Genomic DNA, 15,063 nt, shown 5'->3' with positions numbered 1-15,063 from the left:
CATAAGTCTAACTCGAATTTGTGTGTCATGGGTAAACATGTTTAGCTCCTTAGCATCAAGTTCTAAATTCCTATTGGCTTACATATTTATAGGAGATGGGACTCGTTCGTTTTTTTTTTTTTTTAGTTCAGCTATCACTGGTACAATTTTACTCCCTTGTAATAGTAATATGTAAGAGTCTTTTTTACTACTGCTTCAGCTATTTCTATATAAAGTGCTTTGTATCTAGACGAAGCAATGAAATATTCAAGTTTTGCATGAAAATTCTTTTTAAACTTGAATTTTTAATCTAAGTCTACTTCGCTTAAATTTGCATCATAACACTCTGCATGCATACATAGATCTGTTTGTTTTCAAAATTGTGCATGTCCTCATACTTTCTTCACCTAGTTTAATTTTACTAACAGTTTTGTTGTTTAAAGAATTAGCATGTTTTACTCTCTAGAAGTTGCGTGTTGAATAGGAGTGAGATGTTCAAAATGTGATTAATTGTGCTATAAAAACATTTTTTTATTAACTTAAAAGTTGCCAAATAATTTTACCAGTTTTATCTATGGCATCTGAAAATCTAGGCTTTTAAGTGCTTTTATACTATTGAAAAAAAACCTAAGTTTCTTATGCTAAATTGATCAGACACAAAATGTCACGTATTTTAAGAAGTGGGTCACAACTTTTGTTCTGCATGCATGCTGGTTCTAACTATTGGTTTGTTATCCCATTACTCAATAAATCAATTGGGAACATACTACTAATCTATTTATCATCTATCCATACAAATTTTTCTCTCAGCTATCCATATTTTTTTTATCTGACAGTTTGTGATTCCCCAAGTACTTTTCCTACTGCTGACTGAGTCCTAGTGAAAGATATTTCTTTCTCCCCCCCCCTTTTCCCCCCTCAGTCATCAACTCTTTCAGCAAGATATTTCTGAGTTGTGTGTGTGTATAAGGATTTAATGTCAGTCCTGGTTTTTAGAAGATATTAAGGATCCCTGTGTTTCAAGGGGCAACTGTAAGGAATGGTACAAAGAAGGGCAGCCTGTCCATCTCATGCCAGCATGAAAAAGTGGATGTTTAAAAAAAAAAAACATTTCATTTTACATTCAGATATAAACTCTTACCTTTAGGTGGGTTTAAACTTACAGATTGATGCAGTTTGTTATTAACAATACTAACTGTGTTTATTAATTGTCTATGGTTTTTTTTGTGTTCATTAGAGATTGTACTCACATTCTAATGATATTATATCCTAAATAAGATAATCAAAGGTGTTCATTTGAAATCTTATTTAACACATTTATTTTTGTTTTTCTTCTTTTCATAAATTTCTGTCTTTTACTCTTCAGGTCTGATGACGAAGATTTGCCAGATGAAATTGATGACTCAGATATTAACAAAATTCTCATCGTTACTCAGACACCCCCGGCTCTCCGAAAACATCCAGGGGGCGACCGGACTAATGAGGCAACGTCAAGAGTGAAAATAAATACCGAATGCTATCATATTATAAATGATGGCTTGCGCTATTATGAAAACTTGTGTTGGGATACCAATCTGCTGGTGAGCTCTCTCTCTCTCTCTCTCTCTTTCACATTTGAACTAGCTTGATCTGACCTCTACAATCTACCCTGCAATCATCTTCATCATTTAACGTCCTTTGTCCATGCTGGCAAGCTGGGAAGGACAGCACCACACTCCAGTCTGATTTGGCATGGTTTCTGCAGCCGGATGCCCTTCTTAACTCTAACCACTTTAGTGTGTGCTGGGTGCTTTTACATGACACCACACAAGTACTTTTGTCATTCTAAAAATAAACAATCACATTGAAATCTCAGAGCTGCAAGATAGTGTTAGATCTTTCATCAGCCTATTATTACTTTTAATCTGTGGAGTTATTGAATTTCCTGTTGAAGCTGAGTTTATTAAACATCTTTTTTCTTTTTGTTAAATTATATCAAGATGATAATTGTTAAATCCTTTTGGTCATATATGACCAGATGAGTGAGCTGTTGATACATTTTGAATGCAAACTTTCAGGTTTTAGACTGAAAAACAAGTGTACATTCTTCAGTTTCCTGGTTTGCTTTATTGCTGTTTTCCCATCTGCAAAGCTATCTCAAAGCAATATTTTGTTTTTAAACAAAGAGCTAATCCTGACTGTTACTGAGGTTTATCTAGTATTTTTGTATTATTTCACTGGGCTGCATTTTTTTTTTCCTTCCTTGAAAAGATGAAAGACAAAATTTTTAAATGGTGGGACATAGTCTGATGTGTAACTAGTCATTTATCTGCTCAGGAGAGTAGGCCTTCTGATAAGACTTGTATTCACATAACCTATCACTTGCCAGCAACTTCACTGCAGAATACTTGCTAGTGTATAATAAGTTGTTTCTCTGTGTTGGATATATGTTCTATATGCATATCTGCAATATGCTGTAGTATGTAGTTTTAAGGATGTAACTTTTCATGATGGAACATACCATTGCACCTTATAGAAATGATTTTTAAATTTGTTTTTGTTTGTATTTCAGAATTTCGCCCCCTCTCCCCCTCTGACCAGTAAAAATAGTTGCATGGTTTGTTTCTTTTGTTTTATTTTTATGTTGTTGCTTTCTATTGCAGAATGATTTCAAAGAGTATCGTACTTTGAATATGATTAGCAAAGAAGAATTTGACAGTCTTGCTCCATACAAACCAAATGATACAAACCAAGAAATTCCTCCTCCACCACCACCACCTGCTCATGGTAAGAATTTTTTTTTTTTTTTTTTTTGGTGCTCCAGCATGGTCACAGTCAAATGACTGAAACAAGTAAAAGAGTACCCTCACCCTCTTCCCTTGTCCACTATCACTGCCACTTTTCCTTCCTCAGGATCTCTGCTAATCGAAGCAATGTAGGTCTGGTATGAGGTGTCTGAGGATGCATGTGGATTGTGCTTGTTAGGTTTAGGAAGAGCGAGAGTGATGACACATATAGCAATATGGAAAACTTTGTGACTTCTCTGTCAGACCTTATTCTGGGCTTGAAGCAAATGATTGTGTGTGTAAGTGTGGCATCTCCAATGCAAGAGATGAAACAGAAGTCAAATTGCTATATGAGAATTTTTCAGAGCCAGTGAATTTAACAAGTACTTGACTCAGATGACAGCTTAACTGAAACTAGAGTTTGGTTTGTTGATTATGAAATTTTATGTAGGGTTGAAGGTGATAAATATGTCAGAATTTATAGTATCTGTTGTTTCAGATGTTGGCTACTCTGTATTAGCATTGATTGGGGAGTACTTTCAGCTAAATGCGTTTACTTAAATGCAGCTAAGATGCAAACAGTGTTTAGAAAAAATATCGTAATTTATGTATAGATCACACTGAAGATAAAATATAAATATAAGGGGGAGTATGACTTAACTACTGCTGTAATTGATGCATGAGTGTCTGCCCAGGTTTGGTCATGTGCTGTCCAGATGGATGCAGACAGCTCCATAAAGAAATGCCGATCATTCAGTGGGTGGAACTTGTGGAAGGAGACCCAGGGTGACATGGGATGAAGTACTGAAGGATGACTTCAGGGCACTGAACCTTATGGAGATGACAAAGGACCGAGATATCTAGTGCCTTGCTATACTCAAGATAACTTATCTTTCACTGTAGAACAGTGAATGCTGCTCCCCCTGGTGAAGAGGGTTGTCCTGCAAGACTCTTGTGCCAGTGCCACATAAAAGCACCCAGCACACACTGTAAAGCAGTTGACATTAGGAAAGGCGTCTGGCCATAGAAACCAAGCCAAATCAGACTAGAATCTGGTGCATCTCTCCAGCATGGGAAACGGGCGTTAGAGGGTAGTGATGATGTATAGAGTATCTTCCAAGTCTCAGCTTAATGATAAAAAGTCAAATTCTTGAGGCTGTTTTTCATTTCATGTAACTTTGTGAAAGGTTTAATGTGTGACTTGTTTTAGTTTCCTGTATTTTCCAACTTTGTAAAGCTGTGTTTTAACATTATTGATTATTGTTTTTGCAGAGAGACATCCACAAACACCATCACAGACAGAATTATCACGGTCATTGCCGACATACGTTCCAGAAACACCTGGATACTTTGAAGGTCCTCGAACTCCAAAATATGTACGAAATGACATGTTACCACGCTTTTATCCTGTGGTGAAAGATTCCAGTCGACCTCCAGATCCCCAGGTAATATCACCAGTTTGTAAATAGTATCATTTGAAGCTTTATACAAGCCTAGGATTTAGAGGTATCCCAGATCAAGTTTCTTCAAATAAATCTGTAATGGAAGGTATTCCAGCTGTTACCTTTTTAAGGGTATCAAGTACTGTATTTTAAAGTCTTCCTCTTTTTTTTAAAGACAGTTTATAGTTTAAGATAGGCTTGGCTGCTATTTCTAGCAGGTTAAACAACCACAAAGAGGTTTTCTTGTTGGCTTTAGAAGTAGATAGTGATATGCATTAGAGCATTCTTAAAGCATCCATCCTAAAATATAGATGTTCCTTATCCATCTTGTTAGTTTGGATGATGTGTTAGTCAATGTTGCAGCTATGGTCTGAGACGAATGGTACTTGTTTTAAGCTGGTTTGATTTGAGGGTGGAGTTGGAGTACAGTTCATTGTTTTACTGAGCAACAATGTAAAAATTCCCAAAATATCTTCTTGTGCGGTGGAAACACCGCCATTGCTACTCTTTTCCAAGGAATTTTCTTGGTGGATCTTCGGATTCTTTTATTTTACTTGATTCAGTTATTTGACTACGACCATGCTGGAGCACTGCCTTAAAGAATGTTAGTCGAAGAAATCGACTCCAGGACTTATTCTTTGTAAGCGTAGTACTTATTCCATCAGTGCCTTTTGCCAAACCACGAAGTTAGAGGACCATAATCACACCAGCATCGGTTGTCAAGCAATGGCAGAGGAGACACACACACACACAACCAAGGCTTTGGGTTGGCCTGAGGCTATGGTAGAAGACATTTGCCCAAGGTGCCACACAATGGGACTGAACCCGGAACCATGTGGTTGGGAAGCAAGCTTCTTACCACGTAGCCACTCAGTTATTTATAACCTCGCTGACTAGCAAGAGTTCTGATACCCTTCTCATGAATCCTGATTTCTTAAAAAAATATATATATATATATAAATATACTGGTTTTTGAAGTTAGGTTTTTCGAGAAAAAATCTAGAAAAGTGTTTGGTGATGTACTTGGGAGAATAGAAAATTTCCTTTTTTTTTTTTTTTTTTTTTTAAAGTTCCTGATCTGTTGCAACACTGATTGTTGTATGACTTGAAAGTGTGCAGATATATTGCTGATTTTTGATATGACTAAATGGTTAAGAAAGCTTGTTTTGTAATCACAAGGCCCTGGGTTTGATCCAACTGTGTGACCTTTTTAGCAAATCTGTTATAATTATCAGGTCATCCCTTAAGTTCTGTCCGATTTTACCTTTTTTAAAATTGAATGAAATTGAATAGTATTTTAGAATGTCTAATGGAATTTAAAATTATTTTTATGCCTTTATGTATATTTAAACTAATTAAATATTATTTTACAGAATAATAGAATTAAAATTTCTTTGATTAAAATCCTTTCTAACATGGAAGTATCCAAAGAGCATTTAAGGCACATAATGCTTTATGAGTACAAAAAAGGAAACTCTGCAGCCGAAGCGACTCGAAACATACACTCAGTTTATGGGAAAGAATGCTTGAATGAAAGAACTTGCAGAAGATGGTCTGCAAAATCAGAGAAAGTACATTGATGATTAAATTTCAATAAAATATAACATTTGATCACTTGTTTTCTTCATTCAAAATTCGGACAGAACTTATGGGGTGACCTGATATTATTCACAATTTCCTTGAGTTGACCAAAGCTTTGTGTGTGAAACACTCTGGTTGTGAAAGGATATCAAAATATTTTCATCCAAACTTTTTTTTTCTCTTTTAGACTCCAAGAAAGCAAAAAACCAAATATAGTAATAACCCGCCAATTGAAAGCCATGTTGGTTGGGTAATGGATGCCAAAGAACATCGACCAAGGTCCAGACACAGTTCCAGCTCATATTCTCAAAGGTAATACTGCTTGTTGGTTGTTGTTCTTCTTAGCATATTCTTTCTCTTCTCTCTCACACACATACTTCTTTCTCTGTGTGTGTCTCTCTTCATCCTGGAATTGAGATAATATGATGGTTATAGTTGTAACTGTTTTGGTTATAGCAGGTTTTAGCTTGTAACTGTGTATTCACTTCGTAAACCAACATAGCCTATTCGTAAAAGATCTGTGTGTACTACGTGCAAATCCAACTCGGATAAGACTTTTTTTCATCCTTCTCGAGTCAATAATACTGTTCTTTAGACTCAGATCAGTCTGAGTTCAACAAACCTATAATCAAAGTCATTCCAGTTGTGGCCATTCTGTGGTATCTTCTGACAACGTACCTAAGGATTCATCTTCTAATGCTATCCTGATTGTCAGATGCTGGGTGTAATTGGAAGGATATCTGTTTCTAGCATATTGAGGCTTTACTGGGATTGGCTTTGCCGGTTATGTGCTAAGGCCAGCATCAGTAAAAATACATTTTCTCTTGTATGTGATTTATTTTCTCAGGTTTTTTTAGTGAAAACAACGCATTGGTTGTCTATGTAAAGGACATTAACTGATTTAGAAGGCTTTTTAACAGTTTTGTTACCATGGGTGGTCGCAGGTGGGTTTGTTATGGTACCAGCTGTTAAAGAGGGTTATGTAAAGAGCACAGCTGTGTAATGAGTACTGTGTGACTAGTACACATAACTCTATCTGAATGTACAAATATTCATATTAAGAAGCCACAAAAGCTGAAATCGTTGTTGGCGTAGGCAGGGTCAAGTGGTTAGGATGTTTGATTCTCAACTCCATGGTATCATGGGCAAGTTTTATTTTATAACCTCAGGATGAACAAAGCTTCATGGGTGGTTTTGCCCAGCAGAAGCTAAAAGAAGTGCAGTGTGTGTTTGCATGCACATGATTCTTTGTCTTGACATTGCATGATAGTTGTATATGTGACAAATCTTCAAGTTAGGAAACACGGAATCGTTTAAATTCATTTATAATAAATAAGTTCTTTTTTTATATATATAATGCAATTAATTTCAATTCATTACAAATGCTCACTTCATTTTAGATTATAGCACCACCTATCAGCTGTCTATATTACTACTTCATAAAGTTAGATGCGGTTTAGTTTTCTTTACACTATTATTAACATGTATGCTTATTTTATGTAAGTTTTTTTGTTTTTTTTTTACCCACAGCCCTAGTGATAGTGCATTGTCAACAAGTGCTCCCCAGACATTCCCGCTATTCCAACATCCATCATATGAACTGCTGAAAGAGAAAAACTTTGTCTGGACAGTTTATCATAAGTACCATGCCAAATGTCTTAAAGGTTAGTCTTTTGTTTTTAAAATAATGAATTTAGTAAAATAACTTTTGTCATTATTAAGCTGTTGTTTGGAATATGAATTGACATGAAATTTTGATAGGTTTTAGGTCAAACTATTTTCAGAAAGTTCATATCACATGACGTGGGGTGGTCTGAGGTAGATTGGTATCAAAAGGAATAAACAGATTTTAACCCATTTAACAAATTTCTTTAGAAATCCACTGCTTTCTTTCAGTTAATTTTTTAAATAGGGAGGAATTTAGTAAAATAAATTAGTCATTATTAAGCTGGTGTTTGAAATATTAATAAACATAGTTTTGATAGACTGTTTTAATTAGGTCACTTCAGAACAAGATATTCGATCTAAGAGTGGTGTCATACCTATATTCTTTTCCCTTGGTGTTTCGGTCCTAAGCCTTTATATTCTGTTTTTAGAGAGGAAAAAGCAAGGAATTGGTCTTTCTCAAGAAATGAACACATTATTCCGCTTTTGGTCATTCTTCCTTCGAGAACACTACAACAAAAAGATGTACATTGAATTTAAGACGTTGGCCTGTGAAGATGCTAAAGCTGGATATCGGTAAGTCAAATTTATGACTAAATGATCTTCATAAATTGTAGTCAAAACATTTCACCTGTGAAATGATACTTCTGAGTGTCCTCTAACCCTGTTTTACAGGGAAGCCTCTGCAGGTATATATAATGTGCCAGACATGATAGTATCAACAGTTTCTGACTAACTTCCCTTTTCAATGATAATCTTGTTAATATTTACTTCAAGAAAAACCTTTCCCAAGGTTTTATGTTGGAACATGAATACATATTTGATTAATTTTGTTATATATTGTTGTTGTCGTCGTTTAACATCCGCTTTCTATTGCTAGCATGGGTTGGACGATTTGACTGAGGACTGGTGAAACCAGATGGCTACACCAGGCTCCAATCTGATTTGGCAGTTTCTACAGCTGGATGCCCTTCCTAACGCCAACCACTCAGAGTGTAGTGGGTGCTTTTACGTGTCACCCGCACGAAGGCCAGTCAGGCGGTACTGGCAAAGGCCACGCTCATCTCGCTCGAAAAACCTCATGTGTCACCCGCACAAGAGCCAGTCCAGGGGCACCGGCAACGATCTCACTCGAAAATCCAACGACGGCCCCGCACAAGAGCCAGTTCAGGGGCACTGGCAACGATCTCGCTCAAAAGATTTCATGTGTCGCCTGCACATGAGCCAGTCCAGGGGCACTGGCAATGATCCCGCTCGAAAGATTTCATGTGTCGCCTGCAGATGAGCCAGTCCAGGGGCAATGGCAACGATCCCGCTCGAAAGATTTCATGTGTCGCCCGCACATGAGCCAGTTCAGGGTCACTGGCAATACAATATATATATATATATCAACACACTCCCAGACTATTTGTATCGCATCTATTACTCTCACTTCACCTCCTCAATGACTTGTGGACACAACGCTCTCTTTACCACTTCCCCCCTCTCATTCCCTCTCAGTCATGGCTATTACTCTCACTACTTCACTGAATTACTATTTTCTCTCCTCTCCCTTCACTTACACTACTCTTTCTCTCACTCCCTCCTACTGCGGGATTTCAAACAAATATATAAAAACACTAAGCATTATTACATTAGATGTTTTGCCATTTTTCTAAGCAGCAGTGTAATGTTTTGAGGGAGACATGGCTGCTACTTGTAGTAGACTATGTAGTTGTTCTCTTGTTGGCTAATAAGGTGTTTTGAATGGGTATGACTTACTGTGTTGAATTTAAGCTCTCCGTAGAGTAGTGACTACACAGAACCTCATGCCAGTTTTGTTGACATCATGCCAAATTCCACTTGATATAGATGATGTTTTAATCCTAAGCTAGTTGGTATGTGGAGAGAAGTTGTTTTGCCAAGAGCACATACCCTAATTTTTCCACACACACACACACACACACACACACACACACACACACACACACACACACACACACACACACACACACATGCATGCACACAAAATATAGACAGATAGGTTTTAATTAGACTTAGATGAAGGATATTACTTGTGCCATCTGGAACAACTAGTAAGTAAATAGAAAAGAATCTAGGACACATAGGTTAGTGCAGTAGGAAACCTTGAACTTGAGCAATGGACTCCACTATTTCCTGCATAAAGGGTTGCTTGTCGTTGGAATACAGTAAATATTAGCATGTTTTTCCTTCTCAATTAAATTTTTTTTTTCCCCACTTTTTCCAGGTATGGTTTGGAATGCTTATTTCGCTTCTACAGTTATGGTTTGGAAAAACGATTTCGAAGTGAAATATATCAAGATTTTCAAGAAGAAACTATTAGAGATTATGAAAATGGTAAGTTGTGTGTGTGCACGTGCATCTTTACATATTAACAATTTCTTCTCTGAAGTTGGTTCCATTTCATCCCCATTTAAAATGATTACTCTCCCAATCTAAAGATTATTGGTCATTTACTTTCTGTTGACTTGTGGCATATATTTTTGCTTCTATGTATTTCCTTTACCATCTCTGCTGCTAAAAATTCAGTGAAGTTAGCTTCATTGACATCAGCTTAGTTGAGACTGCTTCTGATTCTGTAATACTTGTTCTAATACCTGTCACTTTGCTGACAGGAAGATGATAAAGATTTTTAAGTTTAAACTGTTTACACATTTAAAGCGTTAGCTGTAATATAATTAAATACTAGAAATGTCCTTGGAAGAATTAGCAAGTTATCCTCTACTTTTTTATTTTTGAAATAATAGGTGTTAAGTTAGATATTTTTAATTAGGTAAATTATTGTAATTTAGATAGTTTTCTCAGCAAAGGCTCAATTTATGAGTTAACATGGTTTATTTTTAAAATATTGTATGTCATATTCTGCAAACTCAGTATTATGCTTGTTAGTGGATTTTTTTATATCTTAATTTCATTATTCTGAGTTTTCCTTCATTCTAGTGAAGTTGAAAGTGTTTATGGAGATTACTTGCATTAATATTGATTGTTTTTCATAAATTATCTTATATAGTTTTGGGGAGGTTTTGTGGCATTTACTTAGATGACTTCTGTTTCTAGTCACATTTTTTTCATCATAGTTTCTCTCCCACTTAAATTTTCAAAAGCCTATTCCCTTTTTATACTGTAATCATCCTGAGTTATCTTTTTAAATCAGGTCAGCTGTATGGTTTGGAGAAATTTTGGGCATTCTTAAAATATTCTCGAAGAAACGTGGATGTGGATTCCAAATTAAAACAGTGGTTATCAAAATACAAACGCTTAGAAGATTTCCGGAAAGAGGTTTGTTTCTTTCAATTCCTTTTTTTGATCATTATCATTTTATATTCATTTTTCCTTGCTGGTAGAGATTGGGAAGATCATTGTGGACGTGATGGTTCTTTGAGTTCCTGCACTTTTAGACATGTATGCCAAATATCATTCATATGTTACATTTTTGGTGTGGTTCCAATAACTGGGTACTCTTCCTGTTGCCAACCACTTTACCCTGTACTAAGGTACAGTTTACCATGGCACCAGAACTAGATTTTCATGTCCGTGGCATTACTAAACATCGCTATCCCTTATTGGTATTATCTCTCCCTCCTCAATCTTAAGGCAGTGGATGACAGAATTGATAGAGCATCTGAAAAAATGCAGTATATTTAGTTGCATCCTCATATTTATTCAGATTTGATAAAAGTCAACTTTCATCGTTCTGTGGTCAATTCACCAAGTACTGGTGTTGATTCCATCAACTGTTCTTTCCTTTCACGAGATTTGCAGCTAGCTATCCAGTTGTTAACAAAATACCATTACATTCACAATAGTGTGGAAAAATAGATTACACAAGAAGACCAACATTTATCAACAACTGCTGATAGAAGACTATCATACTCATTTAGTATGATTGTATTAACTGAAGAGGTTTCAGTTTTTCTTGAGCCAGTGTACTCTAGATTCAACACCTGTATGTATGTATGTACATATGTGTATATATACATACATAAACACATATAATATAATTATATGCATCGCCTTCCTGGCACTTGTGCCGGATGGCATGAGTAAAGACATTCGAGCGAGATCGTTGCCAGTGCCTCCGAACTGGCTCCTGTGCGGGTGTCACGTAAGATACACCATTTTGAGCCTGGCCATTGCCAGTACCACCTGACTGGCCTTCATGCCGGTGGCACCTAAAAGCACCCACTACACTCTCGGAGTGGTTGGCGTTAGGAAGGGCATCCAGCTGTAGAAACTCTGCCAGATCAGATTGGAGCCTGGTGTAGCCATCTGGTTTCACCAGTCCTCAGTCAAATCATCCAACCCATGCTCGGATGGAAAGCGGACGTTAAACGACGATGATGATATATTTCTGCTGGTTTGTTGTAAGTGCAACCCACTATTGTCCAGTTTAACCCTTTACTTAGGATATTTTTCATGAAGTACCTTACCTTTGCTTCAGTAAATTCTGAAAATGAAGAATTTATTAAAATTACTTTATCGTTATTAAATTTGTGTTTATATATGTGGGTGTGTGGCTATATATAGTTCTTGTGTCTAATTTAGAAATTGTGGATTTTAGGAACAATGTGTGTGAGTGTTTGTGTAGATATATATGTATATATATATATGTGTATAAAAAATTTTTTTCTTTACATTTCTAGCCTGATGCAGATTTATTTAAGAGTCAATCAGCTGAACCAAAGCCAACGAAGGGTATTGATATTCCAGCTTCCAGCCACTTGTCACACTCGTTATCGTCGTCAACGCATCCATCGAGTTCCCATGGAGACTGAGTTGCACCACATGTGTAAAACCTGCTGGTGGCTCATGCAAAGCTTTACACTACTGTTGATTATCAAATGTATTCAGGGTAAACCACGACAGTGATGATGATAATGATTACAGGCATCTTTTTTTTCCCCCCCTCCAACTATGATAACAGCAATGGCGCTAAAGATATTTTAAATGAAAAGCTAAAAAAAAATGAGAGCAAAAAAAAAACAGAAAAAACATGCTATATTTTGATAAGGGAGTCTTCTGCTCTGCTTTTTTTTTTTTTTTTTTTTTTACTGTGTATATAATATATACATATATATCATATGTATACATATATGGAAAGACAAATTACCATAACCTAACAACCTAAAAAAAATGTACAAAAAAAATACAAACTCATAAACCAGTAAAAAAAAATACATATATACAGACATTAATGCAAAATCTATACAGGATTATGCAGTAAACTGCATTATAAAGTCGCAGTTTACCTTTCCTCCCCACTGCAAGTGCATTTGTGTTGATTATACTGATGTGTGTATATATATATATATATACTATCTTTTTCATATATACATACATATATTTATTATTACTGTTATTTTTACTAGTAGTACAATTACAATAATAACTCATTATTGGCCGAGGATTCCCCCCACCATCTTCCAATCTTAATTTTGAAGAAAAAAAATTCAATTTTGTTTATATGTGGGGGGAGGGGATGTTAACAAATGAGGTGGTGGTTTCATCAGTTTACACTTTTTGTCTTTTCAGTTTTCTTTTTCTGTCTTTCAGGATATTTAAAACTTTGCTTTTGTTCTTTTTTTTTTTTTTTTCTTTCCCTTCTACTGTACTTTCTTTTCCCCCTCTAAACTTTTACACTGTTCTTTATGACTGAAATGACTTATGTATATAAACACATGCACACACATACACACACACACACACAGTCTCTTTTGTTCTCTCTCTCTCTTGCTTTTTTTTTTCTCTCTTGCCACTGGACTACTGCTGACTCAACTTCAAGAAAGCTTCCAGTTGTTTGTTTCTATTTTTTAGAACTTTTTATAACAAAACTATTTTTCCAATAAGAAAAGGCATTCACAAATAGTATAAAACAAAACTCTTCTATTATTAGTTGAATCTCTCAACTACATTGTTTTAATTTATTATTACTAACATTTTGTTTGGTTTTTTTTTCTGTCTTGAGAAGGGCATGAACATTAGAAATAGTCAGTTCCCTGACTTTATTTTTTTTTAATATAGAGTGCTTCTTGAGCACTTCCATCCTTGTTTCTTCTTTTTCTAATAATGCTTTAAAAACAAAAATAAACCAGGAATATTTATTTTTCCTAAAACAGTTAAAACTTAAACTCACCAACTCCTTACACAATAACAAATAAAATTTATATACAAAGAAAAAACTCCCTCACTTCCATTTTTATAAACAATTTCCTAGTCTGTGATAGGTAAGAGGAACTGTGGAACTCTTTCTTTTACTCTCTCTCTTTCCTCTTGATTCTGCACTTTCTTCCTTACATTTCTCTCTCACTCTCCTATCCCATCTCTCTCTTCCCCTCGTTTCTCTCTCTCCTGTAATATGCTAAAGTCTCCATCACAGTTAAGAACACTTCCAAATTGAAATCCCCAGCAACCGTTCCATAGTTATTGATGAGATGAACATTTGTAAGTTGGTCACTTTTACAGTACATACGTATATATATATATATATGTATGGTGCACGTGTAAGAGATTGTTACATTAGAATTATCCCAGTTTGAATTACTTTGACAGGTTTAGTACTTACAAGAAAAACATGAAGGTGAAGAATGAACCTTCATACATAAGCAACAATTCATTATTATTATTATTATTATTATTATTATTATTATTAGAAAGGTGGGAAGCTGGCAGGTTAAGTCTGCCTTCCATCCTTTCAGGGTTGATAGAATAAAGTACTAGTGAAATACTAGTGTCAATGTAATTGACTAAACCCTCCCCCAAGTTTTAGGCCTTGTACCCTAATTTAGAAACAATTATTATTTATAAGGGTTTGCTTGCATCAGCAGATCTTAATATGACTGAAGTGTTGTCACAGACAAGTTTGAGCAAGACTTCTTGAATTGGTTGCTTCTGCTTGCGCAGTACTTACTGTAGCTACTCATCGACATTCACTGTCTCCTTACAATTGAAAGTATATCATGGTAACACTGGTGTGGATAGCCATATGATAGCATTATCGTGTTACTATACATGCTCCCAAACACACCTATTTCACTTACACCATATACTCTAACTACCTCCAAGAAAATGCGAGGAAAAGATGTTCAAGTGTAAAATGAAATACGGTGATTATTGGGGCTTATATGTTTTCTCTCTTTTTATTGTTTTATTTGGGGGGGGGGGGGTAATTATGTTGCCAAACCAGATTCTGGTAGGACTTCTCTAATTCTTTGTTATTGGTAGCAGGCTATTATCATCCAGAAAAGAAAAGAAAAGCAGAAAGAAAAAAAAAATCAACAGAAAATACTAATTTTTTTCCCTCCCATCATTTATATGAATGGAACTTTTGTATTATATAGATTGCAGTCAGAGGTTAGTAGAGGAAAGAGAATAAGGAAAAAAAAAATCTTATTCCTTTTTTCTTTTTTCAATATATACATATATATATATATATATATATATATATATGTGGAAAATATTTTAAAAAAAGTAATCCAGCTTATAATTGGTCATTTGATCTGTCTTATTTTGGTATTGAAATTTCTATTTTTGTACTTAACAAGAACATTCATTGTTTTTATATATGCATGTGCACACATGCACTGTGGTGTATTACTTGTGTGAGTGTGCAT

General features: G+C 35.4%; 1 protein-coding gene across 16 annotated transcripts in view; it reads left to right on the top strand.

The window, feature by feature from the left end:
• Positions 1–13,613, top strand: part of LOC106881367 (la-related protein 1) — a 65,894-nt gene extending 52,281 nt beyond the window's left edge. For all 16 annotated transcript variants that reach the window (XM_014931727.3, XM_014931726.3, XM_089354907.1 and 13 more), the window contains exons 13-21: positions 1,346–1,559; positions 2,622–2,745; positions 4,017–4,189; positions 5,955–6,079; positions 7,298–7,431; positions 7,864–8,008; positions 9,681–9,790; positions 10,608–10,732; positions 12,097–13,613. In XM_014931727.3, the coding sequence (XP_014787213.1) occupies positions 1,346–1,559; positions 2,622–2,745; positions 4,017–4,189; positions 5,955–6,079; positions 7,298–7,431; positions 7,864–8,008; positions 9,681–9,790; positions 10,608–10,732; positions 12,097–12,228 (1,282 nt within the window). In that variant the 3' untranslated portion in view covers positions 12,229–13,613. The remainder of the gene's footprint in view (positions 1–1,345; positions 1,560–2,621; positions 2,746–4,016; positions 4,190–5,954; positions 6,080–7,297; positions 7,432–7,863; positions 8,009–9,680; positions 9,791–10,607; positions 10,733–12,096) is intronic.
• Positions 13,614–15,063: the final 1,450 nt, after the last annotated feature.

This window comes from Octopus bimaculoides, chromosome 7 (genome assembly GCF_046866305.1).
Source record: "Octopus bimaculoides isolate indiv1 chromosome 7, ASM4686630v1, whole genome shotgun sequence".
NCBI lineage: Eukaryota > Metazoa > Mollusca > Cephalopoda > Octopoda > Octopodidae > Octopus > Octopus bimaculoides.
The sequence above is the reverse complement of the archived record's forward strand: the minus strand, read 5'-3'. Positions and strand labels throughout refer to the sequence as shown.